This window comes from Balaenoptera musculus, chromosome 15 (genome assembly GCF_009873245.2).
Source record: "Balaenoptera musculus isolate JJ_BM4_2016_0621 chromosome 15, mBalMus1.pri.v3, whole genome shotgun sequence".
NCBI classification, from domain to species: domain Eukaryota; kingdom Metazoa; phylum Chordata; class Mammalia; order Artiodactyla; family Balaenopteridae; genus Balaenoptera; species Balaenoptera musculus.
In genome coordinates, this window is record NC_045799.1 from 58771238 (window position 1) to 58796806 (window position 25569).

The following is a 25569-nucleotide window of genomic DNA, read 5'->3' on the forward strand; positions in this document are numbered from 1 at the left end:
ACCCCTGGGCCTTTGCACCAGCTGTGCCCTCCGCCTGGAACGCTCTTCCCATGATGTGCATCCGGCTCACTCCCTCACCCGTCAAGCCCTTGCTCAAATGCTACCTTCTCACTGAAGCCAACCACAGCCTCACTCTTTATAATGCCCCCCTCGGGGACTTCCCTGGCGGTCCAATGGTTAAGACTCTGCGCTTCCACTGCAGGGGGCACGGGTTGGATTCCTGGTTGGGGAACTTTTTTTTTTCTGTAGCACTTGGTACCTAACATACTAGCTCAGAGGTCAGTAGACTGTGGTCCATGGCCAAATCCAACCTGTGTCCTGCTTTTGGATGGCCTGCAAGCTAAGAATGGCTTTTACTGTTTAAAGGATTCTTAACAAAAACAAAAAACGAAGGCTACGTGAGAGACCATCGGGCTACAGATCCTGAACACATCACTCTCAGGCCCTTTATAGGAAGGCCTGCCGCCCCTGAGGGTAGATAACCTGGTCACTGTGTTCAGTGAACGTCTCCCTGCTCAGCCATGGCCTTCGTGAGGGCCAGGATCTATCCCACTCACCGCTGCGTCTGCACACCTAAAACAGCGCCTGCTCAAAGAGAGTGCTCATAAAATATCCGCGGAATGAAGAATAAGCCTCAGTTTCCTTATCCGTAAAATGGGGCTGAAAATGTTTCTATGGCAGGGCTGTCAGGGGAGCAGATGAGACGGAGGGTGTGCCTGGCGTGGGGCAGGACCGCAGAGGGGACAAGTTACCTGGCTGAGAAGCTGTACATGTCCAACAAGGGTTTGCAGAGCCGCCTCAGTGCCTGTGAGAACACAGCTTCAGCCCAAGACAGCATCTGGTGGGTGGCCTGGAGCAGGTGGGGGCAGTGAGAGCCGTCAGGGCCATCCCTGCCTGCAGGGCCGCCTCCCTCCCCCTCGCCCCACCTCACCAGCTCCAGGGCGCCCCTCGTGGCCTCCAGCGCTGCCGCGATGGGCCCGGACCCCCAGGTCCCCGGCGTCCCGGACACCCAGGCCTGCAGCCGCTGCACGGCCTCCGAGACCCGCTCCTGCCACACCTCGTCCAGGGGCTGCACTGTCACCTCCAAGTAGGCGTCCTTCAGCGTGGCCAGGGGCTCTGCAAAGGCAGCCACCACGCACCGTGAGGCCTCCCGGCCCTGGTGGCAGGTGAGATGCCGCTACCCGCATCCCCGGCCCACACAGGAAAACCAGCCCCCCGACGACCCGGGCCTCCAGGAAGGAAATAGGGCCTGTGACCTGGAATGAGGTGGTGGCACTAGAGACTGGAAAAGAGTTAGCCCGGCAGGCCTGAGACTGCCCGACTGCAAGGCCTGTTCACAGGGTCAGCCCTGGCTGGATTCTGGGGGGTTCCCACCATTCCCAGACCTGATAAGAGGGCCTCACTGTGCCTGCATTGCACGAGCAAAGTGGTTTATGCTGAACACCCCCTTTCCTTCTGCAAGTCTGGAATGTTGGTCTGTGCCAGGCAGAGGCTCCTACGTGACCAGCCCCCAGTGAGAAGCCTGGGCGCAGGGTCTCTAACGAGCTCCCCGGGCAGACAGCGTTTGACACATGTTGCCACAATTCAAAGCTGGGGGAGTGGAGGGAGTCCCGTGTGCCCCCACTGGGAGAGGAGTCTGGAAGCTCGTGCTTGGTCTCCCTAGAACCTCCCCTGCACCTGTCCCTCTGCCACCTGGCTCTGTATCCTGTCCCTGTAGCAAATCATAGCTGTGGGTGCAACTACGTCCTGAGAGCTGTGAGTCCTAATGAATCACGAGGCTGGGGGTGGCCCTGGGATTCTGACAAAGGGACACAAGCAGGGGTGAGAGGACATTTAATAGCCTGTCTGGCCCGAGCACTGGCCAGTCAGAGGGATGGCCGCCCTCGTGCTGGGCAGGGTCCTGGGGCTCCCTGCTGGGCCAGCTGTCAGCCCTGGTGCTCCTGGCCCCGGGAGAGGCTGGAGGGTCCCAGCACCGCCGGGCACTCAGGACAGCAGCCTTCACGACCCGCACGGTCTCACTGGTGCTTATCACAGAACCAGAAATAGGCCCTAGAATCTATGGCAGTGGGCCTAATAGAAGTAAAGCTGTATACCCAAAAGAAATCAGGCGGGGACTGAAGAAACTTGGGCAGCAGTCCCAGAAGAGATAAGGCAGCGGGCATGAGGGATATGAGCTTGGAGACTGACAAGAATGGACATTGTTCCAAAACTCTGAAGGCTATAGGTCCGTGAGAAATAAGGCAGAGGGTCTAAATGAAGTTGGGCTGCAGGCCTGCCAGAAATCAGGTGGCCTTTCTGGTTGAACCAGTACCCCAGGCTGAGCGTGAGGGGCCTGGGGTCGGGGGCCCCGGGATCAGGCGTGGATTTGGGTGCAGGGTCACGCCCTGTCTCCTGCACTCACGTTCCAGCTCAGCTCGCAGCTGCTCCAGCCCTGCCTGCAGCCTCTCCAGGTAGAGCGGCACGTGGTGTGTCAGCCCCTGCCTGGCCCGGCTCTGCTCCCACAGCGCGGCCACCGCCCGGCCACTCTCCCTCACGGCCCCCAGCCCCGCCTGGCACAGCTGCAGAAGGGGGCCTGCTGCGCCATCCAGGGTGCCCGCCGGCTGCACCTGGGCAGGGGAACGGGGGCAGGATCAACGTGAGGGTCTGGGGCACAGAAAGCTCCAGAAGACCCTCATGTCTGTGAGGGAGGCCCAGGACGAGCCAGAGGGGTGACGCCTCACGCTCCCTCCCATTCTCCAAGGGTGCCCCCGACATCCCAATGCACTCTACCCACCAGGCGCTGGAACCGTCTCACGTAGGCGTCCAAGCCATGGATCTTCTCCTCCAGCCGGGCTTGCACCTGGGACCCAAGAGCGGCCACCCTGGACTGCAGACACAGAGGGACAGGCTGGGCCTCACGGGGATGAAGTGGACAGAATGCTCTCGGTGCCAGCAGCAACGCCCAGGGATGTGTTGGCCACGCTACGGGCTGTCTGCCTCTGGTTTCCTTGGTACTCCTGGACTTAGGGATCCTGGTCCTGTGGCCTCTGCCCGGGTAGGGTGGGGGTGCGGGGGGTAGGAATAAGACCCCTCCCCCCAGCCCTCGGCCCTCTCACCTCCACGTGGCCCAGCAGGGTCCCCTGGCAGCCGTATGCAGCCAAGCGGAGGCTCTGGTTGGCAGCCTGCAGGGTCAGGCGTCCCAGGGGCTGGACGGGCTGCCCGCTGTCCTGGAGCAGGGCCTCCACCTCCGCAGTCCGCCTGTGGGCACACGCCCGCAGCACCACGCTCTCCTCTTGGCTCCCTGGGGCCAGGAGGGGACCTGCTGTTGTACCCAGGACTCGTCCATCTGCCTCCCAGCTGCCCACTCCTCCCGCTCTCCACAGCCTTCTGTAGCTCCCCACTGCCCACAGGCAGAGTCTCAAAGGCCCTAGGATTTGAGGGCCTTGAACTGAGCTGCGTAAATCAACCTCCAAACCCCCCGAAGCCTGGTTTCTTCCCCATCCCCCAGCCCACACCCACCTCTGGTCCAGACTTATCCCAGCCTCTCCTGGCACCACAGGGAGCTTATCATCACCTCCAAGCTGGGGGTGCCACCAAGTTCTACCAGGGTTTCCTTTGACTTCGAGCTCTCAGCACCCCAATCTCTGTCCACTCTTCGGCCAAGCTGGGGCCTTGGCCAGGCCGCTGAGCCACACCGGTACCTCCACTCACCTTCCTCGTGGGCCACCGAGGCCTGGAAGCAGTTCGGGGCCCGGGACACCAACAGTCTCACTTTCTCATCCCCGTCGTCCACATTTCCCTCCAGCTGGACCAAGCTTCGAGAAGCTGAGGTGGAAACCCGGCCCAGCAAGCCAAACTGCTGAGCCTTGGGGCCGCGGAGCTGGGAGGCGAAGGGCAGAGGCCTAAGTGCAGCCTGGCCTCTGCCCTCTGGCCCCTGTTGGCCCCAGGCCCGGGGAGAGGTGGCTGAGGAGGGTGAGGTTGAACCTGCAGGGAAAAGGCAATGCCCACCCCCCACCCCCCACATCTTCAGGGGCACTGGGTCCCCCCACCTTACACCCCTGCCACAGGGCTCAGAATCCCTACCAACTGCAGAACATGCTTATTAAAATCCACATCCAGGGACCTAACCAAGCGCGGCGCACAGCATCCAAGTAGCTTAAAAATTCCTGCTGCCGAGGCCTCACCCCAGAGATTCTGACTTAACTGATTGGGGGAGGGGCTGGGCACTGGCATTTTTACGTTCCCAGTGCCCAGGTGTCTCCACCTACAGGCCAGGTTTTCCATGTTTGCATGAGAACCACTGCAAATGTCTCCACAAGTTCAAGGAGACATCGTGGGTAGCACCTGGCATAAAGGCCGGCACTGAGCAGTTCATCCCAGCCCTTGCAGCCACCAGCCTTGAGGGAAGGGGACACAAGACAGGAGGGTTTCGAATGGGGTGGGGCAAAGGCAGGAAAAGCCTCCGAGGCCTTAAGAGAAGGAACCCTAAGGAGACCTTGCAGGGGGGAGGCCAACGGGCTGATTGAGAAGCCGTTGTAGGGGAGGGGAGCCACCTCTGGCCTGAACTCAGCTGCTCTGTATTCTAGTCCAGATATTGCGGCTAACAAGCTGTGCAGCCTTGAGTAAGTGTGTTACCCTCTCTGGGCCTCAGTTTCAAAATCTATAAGATCAGATATAGAATGGTGGTTCTCAAAATTTATCAGGAATTAGAATGTGTGCGTGTGTGTGTGTGTGTGTGTGTGTGTGTGTGTGTGTGTGTGTGTGTGTGTAGGAGGTGTGTTATGGGCTTATGTTCCTCAAAAAGATCTGTTGAACTTCTAACCCTTGGTACCTGTAAATGTGATGTTATTTGGAAATAGGTTCTTTGTAGATGAAATAAAATTACGATGACGTCATACTGGATTAGGGTGGGCCCTAAATCCAATAACTGGTGTCCTTATAAGAAGGCCATGTGAAGACAGAGACAGAGATTGGAATAACGCAGCCACAAGCCCAGGAACGCCTGGATTGCTGGCAGCCCCCCAGAAGCTGGAAGAGGCAAGGAAGCATTGTTTCCTGGAGCTTCTGGAAGGAGCATGACCCTGCTGACGCCTTGACTTTAGACCTCTAACCTCCAGAGCTGTGAAAGAAGGGATTTCTGTCGTGCTAAACCACTGAGTTGGGGCTAATTTGTTACAGCAGCCCTAGGAATCAAATTCAGGGTGCTCACTAAATATGCAGCTTCCTGAGTGGGTGGGAGGGGTGGAGCCCAGGAATCCTTAGGAGATTTCACAGTGCATGAAGTGATCCTGAGGGGGGGCGTCTGCAGACCACACCTGAGGTGTCCGTCTTAGTCACTGTCACTGAGTGGTGAGCGCCCCAGCAGCCGGGGTGAGTGCCTGACCTCCTGAATCTGTCCCTCTTCTCCACCGGGTTGGTGTAGAGACCAAACAAGGCTGTAGAAAGGCCTCTCTCCACACCACGGACCCCAAAATGGGGCAAGCAGAGAGGGGGTGGGCAAGGGAGAGGCGGTCAGAACCAGCTGCCCACATGCTCGGGATGGAAGCAGGAGGACCAGCCACTCCCTGACCGCCCACCGCGGGCTGGGCCCCACGGGGCTCACTCCCAGGCCTCCGATTCTGGGGAAGTGAGCCTTGGGGCACCGGGATTACAGGTGCGGGAGTGGCTGGGGGCCTGGCTGGCAAACGGGGAAGCGAGAGCCAGCCTTGGCGAAACTCAGAAAGGAAAACTCTTTTGAAACTGCCACTGCTCCTGGGCTCGGAAACAGGAGCTGAGTGAGCTCCAGACACAGAAATGCCTCATCCAGCTCTGGATGCTGGAAGGAAACTCCCATCTCATGAGCACCTACTGTGTGCACGTGCTGTGCAAACTCTGTTTCTTTTCCTCCCAACAATTCTGCAAAGGACATGGGATTCGTTCCCATTTGACAGAGAAGACTGAGGCTTGAAGAGGGTAAGTCACAAGGTCAAGGTCACCCAGCCAGGGAGACACAGAGATGGGTGGATGACAGCACTTATGGAGCACCTCCTGTATGCCCGTGCTGTGTGGGTGGAGGGGAGGGGTGCCCAGAACCCCACTGACCACCCTGTGAAATATACCTGATCCCCACTTACAGATGAGGAAATGGGGCTCAAAGAGGTCCCTTCTCAATAGCCCTTGGCCAGGTGGGAGCAGAGCAGGTATTGAACCCAGCTCTGCCCCCTTCTACCTCCCTGGGCTGCTGGGAGGTGGAAGGGGTAGGAGAAGACTCGGCCAATAATAGCTAATAATAATAGCAGCTAATACTTACTTAGTGGCTGCTTTGTATCAGGCACTATTCTAAACAATCTATACATATTAAAATAATTAATCCCTGCAATATTAATGCCATGGGAGGTAGGGTAGGTGCAATGATTATCCGCCACTTTACAGGCAAAGAAACTGAGGCACAGAGGGGAAGTACGTTGCTAGCCAGGAAGAGGTTGGGCTGGGATTCAAACCCAGGCAGTCCAGCCATTGCCTCTCGGTTATAGGAAGGGCTGATGTTGGGGCAGCAGAGGAGCTGCTCGGGCCGGGGGGCCAGGCACAGGGGGTCCCACCTACAGTTAAGCTCAGGTACCCACTAGGGTGCCAGTCTGCAGTTCTAATACTGGCCACTAGATGGCAGGGCCACCCAGGCAGTGGTGGTCCACTGGGCAGAGAGGGACAGAGGGACATCAGAGTATCCTGCCCATGGGGTGGGCAGCCCCGACCCGGCCACCTTACCTCTAGCTCCCCGGAGAAGTCAGGCATCCGGGGCCTGCTGTGGTTGCGGAGGGTCAGGCTGAGGTGCAGGCTGTGGTCTGGGTCTGGGGCGAGGCCCAGCTGGCATTTGGAGTGTAGCAGGAGCCCACCGCCACCCAAGGTGTGCTCCCCGGAGACCGAGAGGGCCTGGAACGAAAGGGTGGGGTGTCAGTGGTCAGGGAGGTGCAGGAGCACAGCTTCTTCTCCCTATGCTCTGGTCCAGGCTACTATCCCTCACGCCAGGACTGTCACAATAGCCTATCAGGTCTCCCAGCCTCCATTCCTGCCCCAGCCCACAGCCCCTCCTCCACTTGGCAGCCAGACCAAGCTTTGAAAAAATGCAAATCAGACACTGTCCCCCCCTGCTCAAAGCCTCTGCCTTCCCACTGCACTTAGAGGAGAAGCCGGTCTCCTTGGCAGGTCCTATGGGTCTGTGTTATCTTCCTAACCTCGCCCTCTTGCTCTCTCTATAAGGGCCACCCTGTGTTCCTCAAACACTCTAAGCATGCTCCTGCCACAGGGCCTTTGCACGGGCAGTTCCCGCTGCAGTTTGCATTCGTCAGCAAGGCCCCCTGCAATCCCCTGTCCACTCTCCCTGCTTCATTCCTTCACAACATTCACCACACCTGACTGCATATCATGCATCTTGTCTGTTTTTTCTTCTTCTACCCACTGGACTGTGAGCTTCAGGAGGGCAGGCACCTGGTCTGTCCCTTTCCCCATCCTTGCCCCTGCACCTAGAACAGCCTGGCACAGGTAAGACCTACAAATGCTTTCTGAATGGATGAACAGATTGGGGGTTGGCAAACTATGGATCATGGGCCAAATATGGCTCACTGCCTGTTCTTGTAGATAGATTTTTATTGGGAATGGCCATACCCATTCATTTACATGTCATCTATGGTGGCTTTCATGACACAATGCCAGAGTTGCAACAGAGACCATATGGTCTGCAAGACTTAAAATATTTGCCATCTGGCTCCTTACAGAAAAAGTTTGACCCCTGGGATGTGGGGAATGGGAGGATGGATGGATGAATGGATGGAGGGATGGGAGGGAGGGAGGGAGCGAGGGAGGATGGAAGGGAGGATGGGAGGGTGGGTAGATGGATGGATGGATGTTTGGATGGTTGAGAAGATGGGTGGGTGGGTGGAAGGAAGGGTGGAAAGAATGCAGGAAAGACCAATCAACCAGCTAACAAACTCGGGGGAATGTTGGGGAGATAGGGGTCCCAACACCTCCCCCTAACAATGATGACGAAAGCAGCAGCTTTTGTTTATGCGTTGAGCACTCTCCCAGTGTCTCATCTTAAATTTCACAGTCACCCTACATGCTGGAACCAACTGCATCTCCCATCCCTCAGATGAAACACCGGATGTTCAGAGAGGAGAGAACCCTGCCCAGGGTCGCCCAGTGGCATGTGCAGAGCCGTGATGATGGCACCCAGCTCCCTCACTCACACCCCTGACCTGGGCGGGCACCCTCCTCTCTCCTCACCACCAGGGTCCCTGGGCCTTTCCCTGGGACAGACTCACCCTGGGCAGGTGGCAGAGCCCCAGATGCAGGGAATGGCGCAGCCAGTGGGCATAGTCAGTCTCCACGACTCCCTGGAAACTTTGCGTGGTGCAGGAGGCCGTGAGGACGCGCTCCAGTGTGGCCTCTGCACGGATCTTGTCCGGGCGGGACGGCTGGTGCCTCTGGAAGGAGAAGGCACCATGGGATGGGGGTTCGTCCCGGAAGAGAGAGTGCCCATGGCCAGCGGCAGTCAGGAGACCCTCACGAGAGGAGGGCAGGTGCCAGAAATCCCACCATCAGAGCCCTGGTCAGCCCCACAGCAGCCGTTTACACTCCGAGCAGGACTTTTATTGGGAGACTGAGGGGGGCTGAGCCTAAGGAGACCCAGAAGGGGCAAGGGGACTTCCAGGGCTAGCTGTCCCTGTCTCTCCATAGCCCATCAGGAGACCCAGGCAGGCAGTGCTGCTGGAGAGACCTTGACCCTGACGCCTCTGGAAACCTGCCCTCCTGACCTCCCCCCAGAAGCCCACTGGCATCACCAGCTCCTTCCCCGTCTGCTCCCCAGGTGCTTGCCTCATGCTGGGCGCCTTGCTTTCCTTACCTCCCAGAGCTCTCACTACACTCCAGTCAGGGAAGGATTACTGCACCCATTTCACAGATGAGAAAACCAAGGTTCACAGTGGAGAAATGAGTTGCCCGGGATCCCCAGCACAACTAGCACTTACACCCAGGACCCTAGGGCCCCAGAGCCAGGCACTTCCTGAAGCAGGTGGGGACCCCCAGCCCCCCAGGCCTCACCTCATACGTCAGGTTCTGCTGCACCCGGCGTCCGTCCCAGGACAGATCGAGCCACTCGCTGAACACGGCTGGGGTCTGTGTTAAGGCCCCACAGGCCCTGAGGGCGCCCAGGCCCCAGGTGTCCCGGAGCTGACGGGGAAGAGGATGGAAGACGTGACTGGGGGGAGGGAGGGCAACACAGGGCCCAGAGTTAGCGAAAGGCCTGTGCCTGATCAGCAGGGCAGCCAGTGCCTACCTGCCCCGGGGAGGTGGCCACGCAACCATCCCAGGAGGTGCTGTGCGCCAAGGACCTGTCGGCCCAGGTGAGCTGCAAAGTTGCAGGCTGCCCTCCATTCCAGGCAAGCTGTACCTGCAAGGAGATGGGGCCAGTGGCGGGCGGAGGGGAGAGATGGGGAGTGGAGACGGTGCCTCCTCTTGCGGCTCGTGTTTGTAAGAGCTTAGAGCCACGCTCGGGCTGGGAGGCCAGAGGCGTTTAGATGGAAAACTCCTCATTCTCAACACCCAGACTCATCATTCCCAAAGACAGAATGAAATCTGAGTCCCTCCCTGGGGTTTGTGGGGCTGCTGTGGACTGACTCACATCACCCCACAAGTTCATATGTTGAAGCCCTCATCCCCAATGTGACAGCATCAGGAGGGGGGGCGCCGTTGGGAGGTGATTAGGGTTAGATGAGGTTTGGGGCGGGGGGGTCATGATGGAATTAGTGTCTTTGTAAGAAGGAGCCCGGAGAGCTCTCTCCCCGACACGTGAGGACACAGTGAGATGGCTGCAGGCCAGGAAGAGAGCTCTCACCAGGAGCTGACAGCGCTGGCACCTTGATCTTGGACTTCTAGCCTCTAGAAGTGTGAGAAATATGTCCGTGGTTTAAGCCACACAGCCTGTACTATTTTGCTATGGCAGCCCGAGCCAAGAGAGGGGCCCTGCGTGGTCTGCCCCCTCACCTGACCTCATCTCCCCCCTCACCTGCCCCTGCCCCAGCCCCATCGCTTCCTTGGTTCTGGTCCTAATTGCCTCTGGCTCTTCCTGAAGCACCCAGCCCGTTCCCACCTCGAGGCCTTTTCACTTGCTGTTCCTTCTGCCTGGACTGCGCTGTTTCTCCAGCTTGGCACAGATAGCTCCTCCTCATCCGCGGGTCCTCAGCTGACAAACCACCTCCTCCAGGAAGCCCTCGCTGTGCACCCCATCTAAAGTAGCCCCCACCCCAACTCCAATGTTTCTCTCTCTTAGCACCTTCCTTACTTTCTTTATGGTGCTTACCACAACTCTTAATTTCTTTATTCATTCATTTGCTTGAGTTTTGGTCTTTTTGCCTGTTTTGCCTGGCACACACTGGCCTACTGTCTTCCATTTCAGAGAAGAAAAAAAATGAGGCTTAGGGAGGTGCTGTGAGCTGCCCAAGGCCTCCCAGTCAGATGCAGAGTCCAGCTGCCCTGCTCAAACCCCTGCAGTGACCGACTAAACAAACGAGCACTTCAGTGATGAACTGGACATGCTTGTAACTGTTTCTCCCACTAAAATGTGAGCTTTATCAATGCAGGGACTGTGTCCGCACCTCAACACTGCCTGGCACACAGTAGGTACTTAATAAGGTACCGATGAATGAATGAATGAATGAATGAAGGTCCCTTTGGGGTTCCAAGCTTCAGGAATCTGTGATTCCAGAGATGTCCTTGTCTCTGATGAACAAATGGGATCCTCCTCCCCCCACACGTGGTCCCAGATGCCCCACCCGTGGGCTCAGCCACGCAGCTCACCAACCCCCAAGACCCCTACACCCAGGCCCCCTCGGATGCTCCCTGCTCACCTGCCGGCGCTGCCTGCCACCCCTGCTCTCAGCAAGGCCTCTGGCCTCGGCCCGCTGCCAGGAGAGGCTGAAGGGGTGAGCCAGGGCCACGTGGGCGGCCAGCTTGCCCTTCCCCAGCCGAAGAGAGGAGGACAGCACCACCTGGGGAGGGGACAGGCTGAGGGGGAGGGCTCCCCCAGAGAGGCCAAGCCCCTCCCCACCACCCAGTGCAGGCAACCTTCATCAAGGTCACGGGAGTGAGGGCTGCTGGCCCAGCACTGTGGGAGGCCCTCCGGGAGCTTCAGCCCATTTTGCAGAGGAGTAAGTTGAGGCTTGGAGAGAAGCAGATGGGGACAAGCATATGACAAAGATGGGACTGGGAGTGACACATGTGGTGGCTGGAGGCATTTCATGGGTTCAAATCCCAGCCCTGCCTTACAGTAGCTCCGTGACTCTGAGCAAGACCCCATGCCTCTCTGAGCTTCAATTTCATCTAGAAATGGGGCTGATGTGCCTGGCACACAAGAGGACTGCAGTATGCGTCAGCCACTGGTCTTCCTGTCCCAGGTGGTGCTGGGACCCAGGTTTCCTCCTCCCACCCAGTGCCCTTCCTATGGTCCCTTGGGGACCGGGGCCCAGCCCTGTTGGCCCTGTAAGGCTCCTCGGGCAGGGCAGGGCCCCAAGTGCCCCACTCAGGCCACAGGGTGGGCTTCCCAGGTATCCTTCCAGCCCTGACGCCTACCTGGTCTTTGCCATCCCAGCCCACAACCAGGTCATCGTGGTGGCCGCGTCGCGAATGCTCGGAGGCCAGGCGGAGGCTGCAGTGCCGAGGCAGGGGGAGCGGCAGTGGGTGGGTGAGCTCCACTGGAGGCGGGGACACAGGGAGGGGCGGGAGCATGAGCTGACGACATCGGCTCGAGGACGAGAGGGTACAGGGGGCCACTTTGGGGCCACACACTCAGGTAATCTGCACAAAATTCAGAAGCTACACCCTCACTTGGTCCCCATACCACTCAGTATAATCCCTCAGTGTCCCCATGAGAACCCCAAATCTCCACTCCTGCAACGAGGCTTTGTACCTCCTCCATCAAGAGGTGGAATTTGTTTCCCTGGCCCTTGAACCTGGGCTGGCCTTGTGATTTGCTTGTAGAATTTGGTGAAGTTGACACTGGCAAACCCCAGCCTAGGCCTAAAGAGTCCTCAGCTCCCACTGGCTGTCTGGGATCCCTGCCCAGCCACTGTGAGAACAAACCCAGGCTGGCCTGCTGGACGGTGACAGCACACAGAGGAGAACCTGAATGTTTCAGTCGAGACTGTCCCAGACCAGCTGACAGGCAGCCAGCCCCCGAACACGTTAGAAAGCCCAGCCAAGATCAGCAGCACCACCTACCCAACTTGGGGCTGACTTTGATGTGTGAGTAAGACCAGAAGAGCTGCCCAGCTGACCCACAGGCCCATGAGCAGTGATAAATGCTTATTACTATAAGTCACTGAGTTTGGGGTCATTTGTTACACAACAATAGCTGACTGATACAGTCTCCTTCTTGTATCACTCTCAGGTCCCTCACACTCATGGTTGCCCAGGCCTCTTTGAATGTCCCACACCTACCTGGCCACACTCACCTGCCCTATGCTCTCATTCCACCTTGGGGTGTGACACAGGTGGTATATGCATAGCTGAGGCCTCACAGCAGACAGTCTCCTTGCCCTAGATTTTCTTCCTTCATCCCTTAAGGCTGAGTCCAGCTGCCCTGACCTCCTGCACCACTTGATCCCATCCTGTGAGGCCACCAACTGGTCCTGCTTTCCTAGACCCCCAGAGCAGGAGTCCACCCAAGACCCCATTGCAGACAACGGCCACCATGCTGCCCTCTGAGCCCTCTGGAAGGGGTGCTGCCTGTCCCCACACAGACTGTGGGGAGCTGTGCCCAGAGACGGTGGCACTAGCTGGTTCTCAAGGCATCATCTGGTCACCAGTCCAGGGAGCACTGACGACATTTGCATGCTACATGCAGAGCCACACCCCTCCTTCCCTCCACCCCTGACCTGCTGGCTCCTATGCTCTGTAACCACATGGCAGGGCCCACGGACTGCTCAGCCCACCCATGGGCCCCCGAGCATGCACACGCTCACACATGCACACAAGGGCATGCACGTACCGCCTTGGCATGCTGAGGATCTTCTCATTTCCTCTGCCTTGCAGGGCACATGTGTGGCAACCGTGACCATGGGGAACTCCACTGGGCCACTCAGCAAGCCGTGCCCCCGGGGCCAGGGTCTGCACCGTGTCTCCCGCTTGGCAGGCCAGCAGGTCGGCTCTGCTCTGCGTAAGGGGGCTCCTCAAACACTAACTGACAGTCTGTGTGTCTGCACAGCCCCTTGGGGACGGGGCTATTTCCTAGAGGGCCTCAGGGGTCACGGGTGCCACCGTTGGGGCTGCACTCACCTCTCCTGCCAACCTTCAGTCTGTCAGCCTCAGCTCTGAAGCCTCTCGGGGATGCTCAGAGTTGGCACACCTTCCACGCCCTGGCCCCACCCTCCTGTCTTAACACACTCAGGTAAAACCCCAACTCCTTGTCCGGGCCTGGGATCCTGTGTCACCCGGCTCCCCTGACCTCTCCCACCTCATCTCCCCGCTGCTCCTCCCTTCAGTCCACTCCAGCCACACTGGCCTTGCTGCTGTTGCTCCAGCCACAAAGCTTGTTCCCACCCCAGGGCCTTTGCACCTGCTGTTCCTTCTGCCTGCAATGATCTCCCCAGAGCTTCGCCTTCTTGTCACTCGGGGCTCAGCTTAAACATCACCTCCTGAGACAGGCCTTCCCCGACCACCCCACCTGGAGGAGCTCCAGGCCCCCAAACCAAGCCCTGCTTGTTTTCTCAGCCCTTCTCTCTCGGAGACACCCTGACGTTATGTTGTTCAGTATGTGTCCCTGCTCACAGCCTGCCTCCCTGAGGGTGGGGACCTGGGCCATCTTATTTCCCAGTGGATCCCCAACACCTGGAACAGCACCTGGGATAAGCAGGTGCTCAATGATGGTGCTCTGAGTGAGTGGGTGAACGGGCCACCCCTGCTGCAGCCGCTGGGAGACTCACCCTGCAGATTGAGGGTCCTGGTGGGCTTGAGGAAGGGCCCGGAGAGGCTCCCGTTGATGGCCATCTCCTGGCCGTCCCACAGCACCATGTGGTGCAGGACACGGGTGCCACGGGCTCGCTCGTATGAGGTCTGCAGGACCAGCACCCCAGGAAGGGTGTGGAGCTGGAAGAGAAAGATGGAGTTGCGTCACAGGGGAACCTGGCCCATGTTCCCGCTGAGGGTAGGAAAGGAGAGAAGCTTTCAGAAGAAGAAACACAAGAAACAAAGTTCTAACAGTTTACTGGGCTGGGCAGATAATGTAAGGGAGGGGAGTGATGGGGTGGAAGGGGTGTGACATAGGAGACTGACGCCCCCTGTAAAGAGGACAGCCGCCTCTCAGCTCCACTTCCAAGCTGTGTGGCCTTGGGCCAGTTTCCCAACCTCTCTGGGCCTCATTTCCTTGTGTGTAAAATGGGGTAAGAATAACAGTGCCAACTTCAGTGATATAATGGCTGTGATGTGCTCAGCCCAGGGCTGGACCCATGGACAATGCTATGTGGGGCTGCTGCAGTTGGTAGTAGGATTTCTCAAATATTTAGTGAGCAGGTATTACGTCCTTGACCCAGTGCTGGGGGTTGGGGTATAAAGATAACCAAGACTGGCCCTGGCCCTTCAGGGGCTCCAGGCTGGTGGGGAGACAGTCACAGAGACAGAAAATGGTGGGACAAGGTGACAAGAGTAGCCACAAAAGATATTCAAGGGACAAAGGAACACAAGGAAAATAAGTAAACAAAGCAGGGAAGGGCATTCTAGGCAGAAGGAACAGCCTGTGCAAAGGCTCAGCAAGGAGCACTCTCCCTGCTGGTGGGTGCCACAGGAGGGGACTTTTGGTGGGATGAGGGGAATTGACTCTTAAATGTCTCTAAAGCCCATCACTACTGCCCCCACCTCGGTCCAAGACATCATCATTCTGGCCCTGCTCACTGGCTTCTTCACTGTTGTCTCTGCTGCCCCCTGTAGGTCCCTCCCCACACAGCAGCCAGAGGAATCTGAAAGCATCCCTTGGATAGTGTCCTCAAAAGGCGTCCAGTTTCAGAGAGAATAAAATCCAAACTCCTCCCTGTGGCCTGACATGCCCTGCATGATTGGATTCCCACTACTGCCCACCATTTCCCCCTCACTTACTCTGCTCCAGCCCAGTGGCCATTCCTCAAATATGCCAAATTCATTCCTGCCCAGGCCCTTTGCATGTCTTGTTCCCTCTGCCTAGAATGCTCTTTCACTAGATTTTCTTTTCTTCTTTTTTTTTAACATCTTTATTGGAGTATAATTGCTTTACAATGTTGTGTTAGTTTCTGCTGTATAACAAAGTGAACCAGCTATATACATACATATATCCCCATATCCCCTCCCTCTTGTGTCTCCCTCCCACCCTCCCTCTCCCACCCCTCTAGGTGATCACAAAGCACGGAGCTGATCTCCCTGTGCTATGCAGCTGCTTCCCACTAGCTATCTATTTTACATTTGGTAGTGTATATATGTCAGTGCTACTCTCTCACTTCGTCCCAGCTTACCCTTCCCCCTCCCAGTGTCCTCAAGTCCATTCTCTACGTCTGCGTCTTTATTCCTATCCTGCCCCTAGGTTCATCAGAACCATTTTTTTTTTTTAGATTCCATATATATGTGTTAGCATACGGTATTTGTTTTCCTCTTTCTGACTTACTTCACTCTGTATGACAGACTCTAGGTCCATCTACCTCACTACAAATAACTCAATTTCGTTTCTTTTTATGGCTGAGTAATATTCCATTGTATATACGTGCCACATCTTCTTTATCCATTCATCTGTTGATGGACACTTAGGTTGCTTCCATGTCCTAGCTATTGTAAATAGTGCTGCAATGAACACTGTGGTACATGACACTTTTTGAATGATGGTTTTCTCAGGGTATATGCCCAGGAGTGGGATTGCTGGGTCATATGGGAGTTCTATTTTTAGTTTTTTAAGGAACCTCCATACTGTTCTCCATAGTGGCTGTATCAATTTACATTCCCACCAACAGTGCAAGAGGGTTCCCTTTTCTCCACACCCTCTCCAGCATTTATTGTTTGTAGACTTTCTGATGATGGCCATTCTGACCGGTGTGAGGTGATACCTCATTGTAGTTTTGATTTGCATTTCTCTAATGATTAGTGATGTTGAGCATCCTTTCATGTGTTTGTTGGCAATCTGTATATCTTCTTTTCACCAGATTTCCAAATGGCTGATATTTGCTTGTCATCTCCGGCTAGCTCAAATGTCATCTCCTTAGTGGGGCCTTTCCTGGCCACCTAAATAGCTCCCCAGTAATTCCCACTCATGTCACCCCATTTTGTTTTTTCTATAGTATGTATCATCCTCTGGTATATTTTCTTATTTGATTTTTTTGTTGGTCAATCTCCCCACTAGACTGTACACTTGATGAGAGGAAGGACGCATCAATCCTGTTCTAGGCAACATCCCCAGTTTCTGGAATAGTGTCTGGTCTGGCACCTAGTAGATGCTCAATAAATAATGCAGAAGGAAGGAAGGAAGGGAGGAAGGAAGGGAGGGAGGGAGGGAGGGAGGGAGGGTGGGAGGGAGGGAGGATGGATGGATGGATACAGAGGCCAGCTGAGAATCCATTCCAGCAAATTTTGCCCACATCACAGCTCTGCCTGCATTGGATCCTCCCAGGAACCAGGACAATTCCTCTTTTCTCAAAGGGCTGCCCCGGAGCCTCCCAGCCTGCCCCAGCCCTGGCTCTGGCCTCCTGCACGCACCTGGGGGAAGGTCTGTTCCAGCGTGACGATGTTGGTGAGACTGTCCTTAGCAGCCACCAGCCTGGAGCCCACGTGGAAATGATGCTCCTCCACCGTCAAGGCAAAGGTGCTCTCGGCTCCACCCTCAGGGTATCGCAGCTGGGCCAGAAGAAAAGCAAGTCAGATCTCCTCATCCAAGTCTCTGACGGAACGCTGAGGAAGATGCTGGCTCCACGCTGTAAGCAAGCTCCGCCTCCCAAAGCCCCGGGCCCGAAAGACGCACAGCTCCCTGGATGGGACCAACTCTGATGACATGAGGGTCCTGAACCTCAGTTTAGACCACCAGGTGTGGCCATGACAACAATCTCCCCGTGCCCTTCATGCTGTAACACTGACTTGTAGATAGCTACCAGCCTGGGGCGGGCAGGCAAGAATTCTAGTTGTATTACCATTGTGAACAGCAGGGGGCAGTCTACTGCAGAGGACGACACACAAGCACTGCATTCAACAGACCAGGCCCCAGTTCAGGCTCTAGCAGGTATGGGATGAATGACCTCTAGCTAGTTCCATAACCACCTTCACTTTCTTATCAGATAAATTGGGATAATGATACCTACTTTATTAATGGGTTGATATGAAAACTATATGAAATAATGTGCTAACTTCCAGGCTGGCTGAATAGCAGAATCACTTAGGGCACCTGCCAAAAATATAGATTCTGGGCCCCCACCCAAGACCTGTAAAAACAGAGCCTCTGGAAACTGGGTCAAGAACTGGTATTCTTAAGAGCTCTCCAGAAGCATCATTAATTTAGTGATGCCCCTGTCAAGAATGTTCAACCTGAATCATGTCTCACACAAACAATCTGACAAATTCAAATGGGGGATTTTTGCAAAACAACTGCCTGAACACTGCAAAATCGTCAATGCAGGAGTTCTTTTAAAAACTTAACTATAGCGTATTTACAATATTGTGTTAGTTTCAGGTATACAGCTTCAGATTCTTTTCCATTATAGGTTATTACAAGATACTGAATACAGTTCCCTGTGCTATACAGTAAATCCTTGTTGTTCAATGCAGGAGTTCTTCTTTAATGTGGTTAATGACAATGAAATGCTTAGGGGGATATCACTTTCGGCTGATATCAGCTGATATCAATATCAGCAATTTACTTTGAAATGCATCAAAAATTAGGAAGGATGGAGAACTATGTGATACAGTAGAGCAAAATATGAATGAAAAAAATCTAGGTGATGGATACGTAGGTGTTCACTATAAAATTGTTTTAATTTTTCAGTGTCTGAAAAGTGTAATAATAAAATATAGGCAGTGGGAAGAGAATTTCTAGATCAGGGGTCAGTCTTTGGGCCAAATTTGGCCCACAGCCTGATTTTGTAAATAAAGTTTTATTGGAACACGACCATGTCCATTTTATTTACATATTGTCTATTGCTGCTCTTTTGTTACAATGGTAGTAGATGCAACAAAGAGGGTATTGGGTGTAAAGGCTAAAATATTTATTATCTGGCCCTTTACAGTAAAAGTTTACAGACCTCTGTTCTAGATTAAGAAACTAAAGAGATTTCAGATTAAGAAACTGAATTTCTAGATTAAGAAACTGAATACCCTGGATGATCCTGAACTGCATTCTGGATTTAAAACAAACAAAACAAAACCGCTCGAAAGAACGTTATTGCAAAAGAATGATTGCGACACTGGGAAATTTTATGATGAACCATATATTCGATAATGGTATTATGTCACATGTTAAATTTCCTGAATTTTGTAATTCTGTTGTGTTATACAAGAAAATACCCTTGTTATTGGAAATACTTGCTGCAGTATTTAGGAGTAAAGAGATGCCTCCAGAAACAACTCAATATTAACTCACAATAATACAGAAAATACGTGTACGAAAATACAAATGTATATAACATATGTAAGTATAAATAGAAAGATGTGGTAAGATATTAACACTTGGTGATATAAGATATATACCAGGGATGTATGTACAACAGGATGACTACAGTTAACCCTGCTGGATGGTATATTTGAAAGTGGTTAAGAGAAGAGAAAGGTACAAATTAACCAATTTACAAAACAGAAACAGAGTCACAGATGCAGAAAACAAACTTACGATTACCAAGGAGGAAAGGGGGGGAGGGATAAATTGGGAGATTGGGATTGATATATACACATATATAAAATAGATAACTAATAAGGACCTACTGTATAGCACAGGGAACTCTACTCAATGCTCTGTAATGACCTACATGGGAACAGAATCTAAAAAAGAGTGGATATATGTATACGTACAACTGATTCACTTTGCTGTACAGCCGAAAGTAACACAGCATTGTAAATCAACTATACTCCAATAAAAATTAATTTTAAAAAAAAGAGAGGAGATTCTAAGAGTTCTCATCACAAGGAAAGAAATTTTTTTCCTTTTCTTTTCTTTTTCTGTATCTCTATGAGATGAAGATGTTAACTAAACTTACTCTAGTCATTTCACAATAGATGTAAGTCAGATGCGTATGCTGTACATGTTAAAGTTATACAGTGCTGTATGTCAATTACATCTCAATAAAACTGGGGAAAAAACCGATTAGTAAATGTCCACTGTCCTACAATAACTTTTCTATAGGTTGGAAATTATTCAAAATAAAGATTAGGGGGAAACTAAGAGGTTCCCCGAATGATGGTGCAGTGAAATCTGGGGAGCACTGAGATTCTGTGCGATGTGCGGGTACAGGGCCTGGCACACAGTAGGTGCTCTATAAACAAAGGCAGCCTGGCCCAGGGCAGGGAGGGCTTTTAACAAAACTGGGTGGCTGGTGGGGTAATGAAGTGATCAGTTGGTGATTGTAATCACTCACTCATTTACACATCCTGTCATTCATTCATTCATTCCTTTCATTCATTCACTACACGCACATACTATGTGCTGGGCCCTGTGCCAGGTGCTGGGCATACCCTCCAGGATCTCCTGATTTGGGGAAGAGGGGCAGACAGAAATAAACAATGGCAGACGGAGGGAGAGGGAATCATGGGTCTCATGGGTCCTCCTGTCTTCCCCCAGGACCTCCAGATGCTACACACAGGGCAGATGCATGAGTGCGGGAGATCCTGGGGGTTCCAGGTAAAAATGGGATTTGTGGACACAGGGCACGAAGACAAGCAAAGACCCGTGAGAAGGCAGACGGGACACCTGGGAGGTGATGCTGGCTCAGCTCAAAGGCCGCGTCATCTGATCCAGCGACCGGGAGCGTGCCAGGCCGGGTGAGGTGGCGCCAGGCACCAGGCGGGCAAGCCTCCCCTGGCTCCTAAGGGTCTCGTGGGCCCAGCTGGGGGCCGCAGGGGCTAGCCCAGGAATGTAAACCTGGGCCTGTTTGGGAAAGCTGGAGCCAGGGGTTTCCGAGAGTCGCCCACGGGGGCCTGTGCAGCCGGCAGACAGATGTGGATGTGTTAACACTCCCCATACCCGCCTCGGGCAGGGCATCTGGAACCAGTTAGGAGCTCAGGGGAGGCCGGGACACAGTTACCTTGGCTGAGGCTGAGGCTCTGCTGGGGCAGCAGCCTAGGAGGATGGGGAGGTGATGCCGGCCTGAGAGCCGCAGCTCCTTGCTGGAAAGAAAGAGGATGTGAGAGGCCTGGCTTGAGGGCACCCTGTCCGGGCCTCCAGGGCTGGGTCAGGACCAAGCCAACCTCCCCAGCAGAGGGGTGGAGACGCAGGAACACAGCAGCAGAATAGCCGATAAAGGGCTATTCACACGCCCCGAGGCCTGAGGGTCATGGGGTATAATGGTCGGGGCTGCAGCCTGCCCTCAGGCGACCTGAGTTTGAATCCCAGCTTGGCCTCTGCCTGGTCCTGAGCAGGGACATTGGGCAAGTCCCTCAGTTTCCCCTTCAGCCCAGGGGCTGGGTGGTACCGGGCAGCACGTCTTCTGCAGGCGCACCGATGGGCCCCCTCGGGCTTGGCCAGTGGAGCCTCAGCAGAGTGGACGGTGGGATTTAAACCCGGGTTCCCTCCCAGCAGCCCTGTGCATACAGCACCCCTTCCCTGCCTCTTCAGGCTGGGGTGTTCATGGCTCCCCACTGCTGCCAGCCCTGGGGGCTGCCCTGGCCTGGTGGTGCCTCTACACCAGGGTGTCTCAACCTCAGCACAGCTGACACCTTGGGCCACACGATTCACTGTCGTGGGTTGACCTGTGCGTTACAGGAGTCTGGCAGCACCTCCGGCCCCTGCCCACTAGGAGCCAGTAGCACCCCATGCAGAGTCGTAACCACCAGACATTTCCCCAGACATTGCCAAACACTCCTGGGTGGGCACACTCGTCCCCAGGTGAGAACCACTGGCCACCTGACTTCATCTGATTGTAAGACCCCCGACCCCGGCACCCAGTAGGTCCCTGGATTGAAGAGCCGTAATAGTTACTAGTATGTACTCGAGGCCTGGGATGCATTTAGTTTGTGAGACCAAGAACTCCTCATCTATGTCCTGCCCCCAGAGGTCAAAGATATTTTATTAGCTGTGTGACCTTGGGTAAGTCACTTGGCCTCTCTGAGCCTCCCTTGTCACACCTGTGCAGTGGGGCTGTAGGTCAGGAGTGCTCAGCTGTGGTCTCCCTCACCCATTCCTCTCCTCTCAGGGCCCCCAGAGTGTAGAGAACCCCTCACCTGAGCGCCCGGTTCTGGCCACGGACGTTGAAGACCAGGCAGGCTTGAGAATCACAGGTCAGCTGCAGGGAAGAACTCATCTCTTCCTCTGCCCAGAGCTCCCAGAACATGAGCTGAAGAGGGATGGTGGGGGGGGCAGGCTGTGAGGTGTTGGGGAGGGTAGGGGCCTGAGGACCCTCACAGGCCAGGCCATACCCCACAGCCCCAGCATGTCCCTGTCCCCCCAGCCTGGCGTGGCAGACGCCCATCAGGCCTGGCCCCATCTAACAATCTCTTGGACGGTGAGGACCCTGGGGCGGGGCCTGGACCAGCTCCCTCACTGCAGCCCAGGTTGCCTACTGTGGGCCCCCAGTGCAGACCTGCGCCCCTGACATTGGCAAAGAATGACCTCCCCACGGGTCTCGCATCACCCGTTCCTGAGGCCAGGAAAAGGGGATTCAGATGAACTCAGGGGAGAAGGGAGCTCGGGCTGCTCCGCTGTGGGTTACAGTGACGCAGACCCTCTGCGTGAAGAGTAACATCCTGGCCCTCCAGGACTCCTCCCACGGCAGAGTGGAGTGAGGGGCAGGGGGATTGCTGGATAATCCAAAACAGGACGTTGGAAAAGAGGCTTTGATGCATGCGCTCTGTGACTCGTGGGGGAGTGGGAGGGCCCAGCCAAGCAAGGTGAGTTCACACCAAATGACAGTGGCTGGGACATGGCCCCATGCAGTGGAGCCACAGCACATTTCCTTTCTCAGAGGTTGTTGGCGGGGAGCATCTCAGGGAAGGGCCCCGTACCAAGCCTGAGTCCCTACTTTGATGTCTACTTGTTATGTGACCTTGGGCAGGTCACCTAGGTGCTCATGTGTGACCCAGAGATGATGATGATGATTACAGTTACCACCATCACCACCACCACCAGAGCAGCAAAAGCTTCTAAAGCATCTGCTCCAGCCACACACCGTCCCAGGTGCATTACTGGTATTCCTCACTCCATCCTCACAACCCCCACATTATCGATACAATTATTATCCCCATTTCACAGATGAGGAGATGGAGGGCACAGAGAGGCTAAGGAATTTGCCCAAGGCCACACAGCCAGCAAATGGCAGAGCTGGGACTGACCTCCGGAGACGGCATTCCGTAACAACTGTGCCGCTCTGCCTCTCGCTGGGGTGTCAGGAGATGAGTCAATGCATATAAAACCCTTAGACTGGTGCCGAGCACGCAGTAGGCGCTCTACAAATGGAAGCTGAGCTTTGATTTTGATTAAAAAGTGGAAGGGCGGAAAGGACACAGCACCAGGTACTGGAACACAGAGATGCAGGGGGCCAGTCCACACCAGCCCCACAGCTGGGAATACAGAGGTCACTCAGTAGACACTGGTTACAATTATTACTATTATTAATAAAGCCTTTACAAACTGTAAAGTGCTGGAGAGACACAAGGCAAGAGCATCCCGGTCAATCGTGCACACAGTGGTCCTCTGCTCCCGGGAACAGGATGGGAGTTGAGAGAATTAGGAGGGAGCCTGCCCCTGCCCAGGCTGGCCACCCACTCCTCACCTGGCTGGCGAAGGGCAGGCCCAGCCTCCGGAGAGCGGGCGCCGTGTGGCTGACATTCACCACCAGCTCCAGAGGGCCGTTTATCGGCCAGGCCACCAGGGCTGCCACGTCCACGCTGATCCCACCATCCCCACCTCGGAGGACCACATGGGCCTGGGTCTGGGTCTCTAAAGGCAGAGAATGGCAAAGGCTGCTAGGGACTGGGGTTCACCTCCCTTCCCAGTTTAGGGTCGCACCCTGAGGATACCAGCGGGATTGACCCTGGGCAAGTCTTTCACCTCTCTGAGTCCCAGTGACTTCATCTGTCATGAGGCGTCCCCCAGTCTTGGCCTGGCCAGCTCCTTCTCTCATTAGAGTCGCTGCTGATAGGACAACTCCTCCGAGGAGCCTTCCATGACTGCCCATCTAAAGTACCTCCCAGCCCTTTCTGCTCCCTCCCCTGCCAGAGGTCAGCTCCATGACGGGAGGGCCTTTAGTCTGTTTCATTCCCTGCTATAACCCCAGCACTTAGCACAGCCCCAGCCAGACACATCACAGGTGTCCAGTACTTGTTGAGGGAATGAACAAACCAATGATGCTTCTCTTCAGGGTTAATCAAATATCAAATCAATATCAAATAATACTGACCTGCAGCTTGCCTGGCCCAGGCTGGAGGGTCTGTGTCCCCTCCCATCCCACGGGGGCATCTCTTCCAGTCCCCTGCCTCTCAGCTGGGCTGCCCCTCATCTTCGCAGCAGGTAAAAACTCTCCAGAAAAGGAGAGTCCAGGATCTGGCCCAGCCCCATCACCTGCCACTTGGGCCCAGCAGGGTGGGTGGCCCTCTCTGGCAGACACAGACAAGCCTGGCAGCTCTGAGCCTCAATCTTCTCACCTATAAGGTGGGCACAGCCCACCCACCTGGAGGGACATTGCCAAGATCAACTGAGATACCACATCTGCGAACACCTGTGCGTGGGGCACATAGTAGGTCTCAGGAAGGGGTCGTTTCCTTCCTTCATTATGCAATGTTCAACCATGTGCACCTACTATGTGTGTGGGGGGGCATGAGGAGCGAGGGGACACACATTGAAGGGGACCAAGTCCTCTTGCCCGGGGAGGTTCCAGATTGTGGGAAGTCACCAAGAATGTTGATGCCCGGCAGAAAACGCCCCCCGAGGGACTGAGACGGCAGTGGGTAGGGGGTGAGAGGTCACCCTGGCTGGAGGCCAGCACACCAGGCCTCCTGGCCCCGGGGAACTGGAGTGTGGAAATTATCCCTGGGACGACTGTCCCATTACTTTCCCCCCACACCCCCTACAGACCCTTCCTCAGAGCAGTCTGTGAGGTCAGCGCACACTGAGACAGTCCCCTGTCTGATCCAGGCCCCCGCTCACCCCACAGGATGCTGAGAGCCGAGGATGGAAGAGTTTGAGACCAGAAGAAGATGACCCAAGGGACTCGGGGACACACAAGGATCCTGATCTCCGCAATCTACACAGGGGTCAGAGGGTGGCTCTGGAGTCATACTGCCTGGATTCATCATTAACCAGCTGTGTGGCCTGGAACAAGTGACCCAACCTCTCTGCACTTCTGTTCCTCCCTTGCAGAATGGGGATGGTGTTACTAACCCCTCTCTCATACGTTCACACATTCACTCAACAGATGATTAATTGAACACCTACTATCTGCCACTCTGCAAACAAAGATCATCCCTGTCCTTGTGGAGTGTACATTCTACTGTGGGGTGAGTGGAAGACAGGCAATGAGAAATAAAGATATTTAAAAAGTAAGTTAGGGGCTTCCCTGGTGGCGCAGTGGTTGAGAATCTGCCTGCCAATGCAGGGGACACGGGTTCGAGCCCTGGTCTGGGAGGATCCCACATGCCGCAGAGCAGCTAGACCCGTGAGCCACAACTACTGAGCCTGCGCGTCTGGAGCCTGTGCTCCGCAACAAGAGAGGCCACGACAGTGAGAGGCCCGCGCACCGCGATGAAGAGTGGCCCCCGCTCGCCGCAACTAGAGAGGGCCCTTGCACAGAAACAAAGACCCAACACAGCCATAAATAAATAAATAAATAAATAAATACATAAATAAAATAAGTAAGCCACGGGGATGTGATATACAGCATAAGGAATATGGTCCATAAAAAAAAGTAAGTTACACAGTATGTTAGAATGACAAAGCCAGGGAGAGGGATGGGGAGAGCTGGAGAGAGGTGGGGGTGCAAATAAATAGGGGGAGCAGGCAAGGCTTCACTGAGGAGACGACATGTGAGAAATACCCAAAGGAGGTGAGAGAGTGACTGTGGAGAAGAGCATTCCAGGCAGAGGGGACAGCCTGTACAAAGGCCCCGAGGCAGGAGCAAGCCTCATGCGTTGGAGGAATATCAAGGAGTGGAATGAGCAGGGGCCAGGAGAGAGGTCGTAGAGGTTAGGGTGTGGATCCTGAGGGCCCAAAGGCCCCACTAGGGGCTTCAACTTCCCCTTGGTGTGCATGGCATGGTTGAGCAGATTCCCTTAGCTCCTGTGTATTGAGGACTTGCCTGGTATGTATGCAGTAAGCACTCAATCAATGGTGGCTCTTATTACTGTCATCTTCCCTTCCTCCTCCAATATGGGTTAAACTGTTTCCCCCTAAAAATTATGTTGAAGTCCTAAGTCCCTGACCTGTGA

The 25569-nt window shown here is 54.9% G+C and overlaps 1 protein-coding gene across 1 annotated transcript in view; it reads right to left on the reverse strand.

Moving 5' to 3' along the window:
• Window positions 1–25569, reverse strand: part of LOC118881644 — a 155835-nt gene that overhangs the window by 18570 nt on the left and 111696 nt on the right. Inside the window, exons 45-61 of the mRNA XM_036826771.1 lie at window positions 22920–23086; window positions 21373–21485; window positions 20238–20319; window positions 16714–16851; window positions 13932–14094; window positions 11581–11702; window positions 10860–11000; window positions 9290–9403; window positions 9055–9183; window positions 8277–8438; window positions 6724–6888; window positions 3691–3859; window positions 3096–3280; window positions 2774–2866; window positions 2402–2606; window positions 932–1116; window positions 753–850 (exon numbers count right to left, since the gene is read on the reverse strand). Of these exons, the coding sequence (XP_036682666.1) occupies window positions 753–850; window positions 932–1116; window positions 2402–2606; window positions 2774–2866; window positions 3096–3280; window positions 3691–3859; window positions 6724–6888; window positions 8277–8438; window positions 9055–9183; window positions 9290–9403; window positions 10860–11000; window positions 11581–11702; window positions 13932–14094; window positions 16714–16851; window positions 20238–20319; window positions 21373–21485; window positions 22920–23086 (2431 nt within the window). The remainder of the gene's footprint in view (window positions 1–752; window positions 851–931; window positions 1117–2401; window positions 2607–2773; window positions 2867–3095; window positions 3281–3690; window positions 3860–6723; window positions 6889–8276; window positions 8439–9054; window positions 9184–9289; window positions 9404–10859; window positions 11001–11580; window positions 11703–13931; window positions 14095–16713; window positions 16852–20237; window positions 20320–21372; window positions 21486–22919; window positions 23087–25569) is intronic.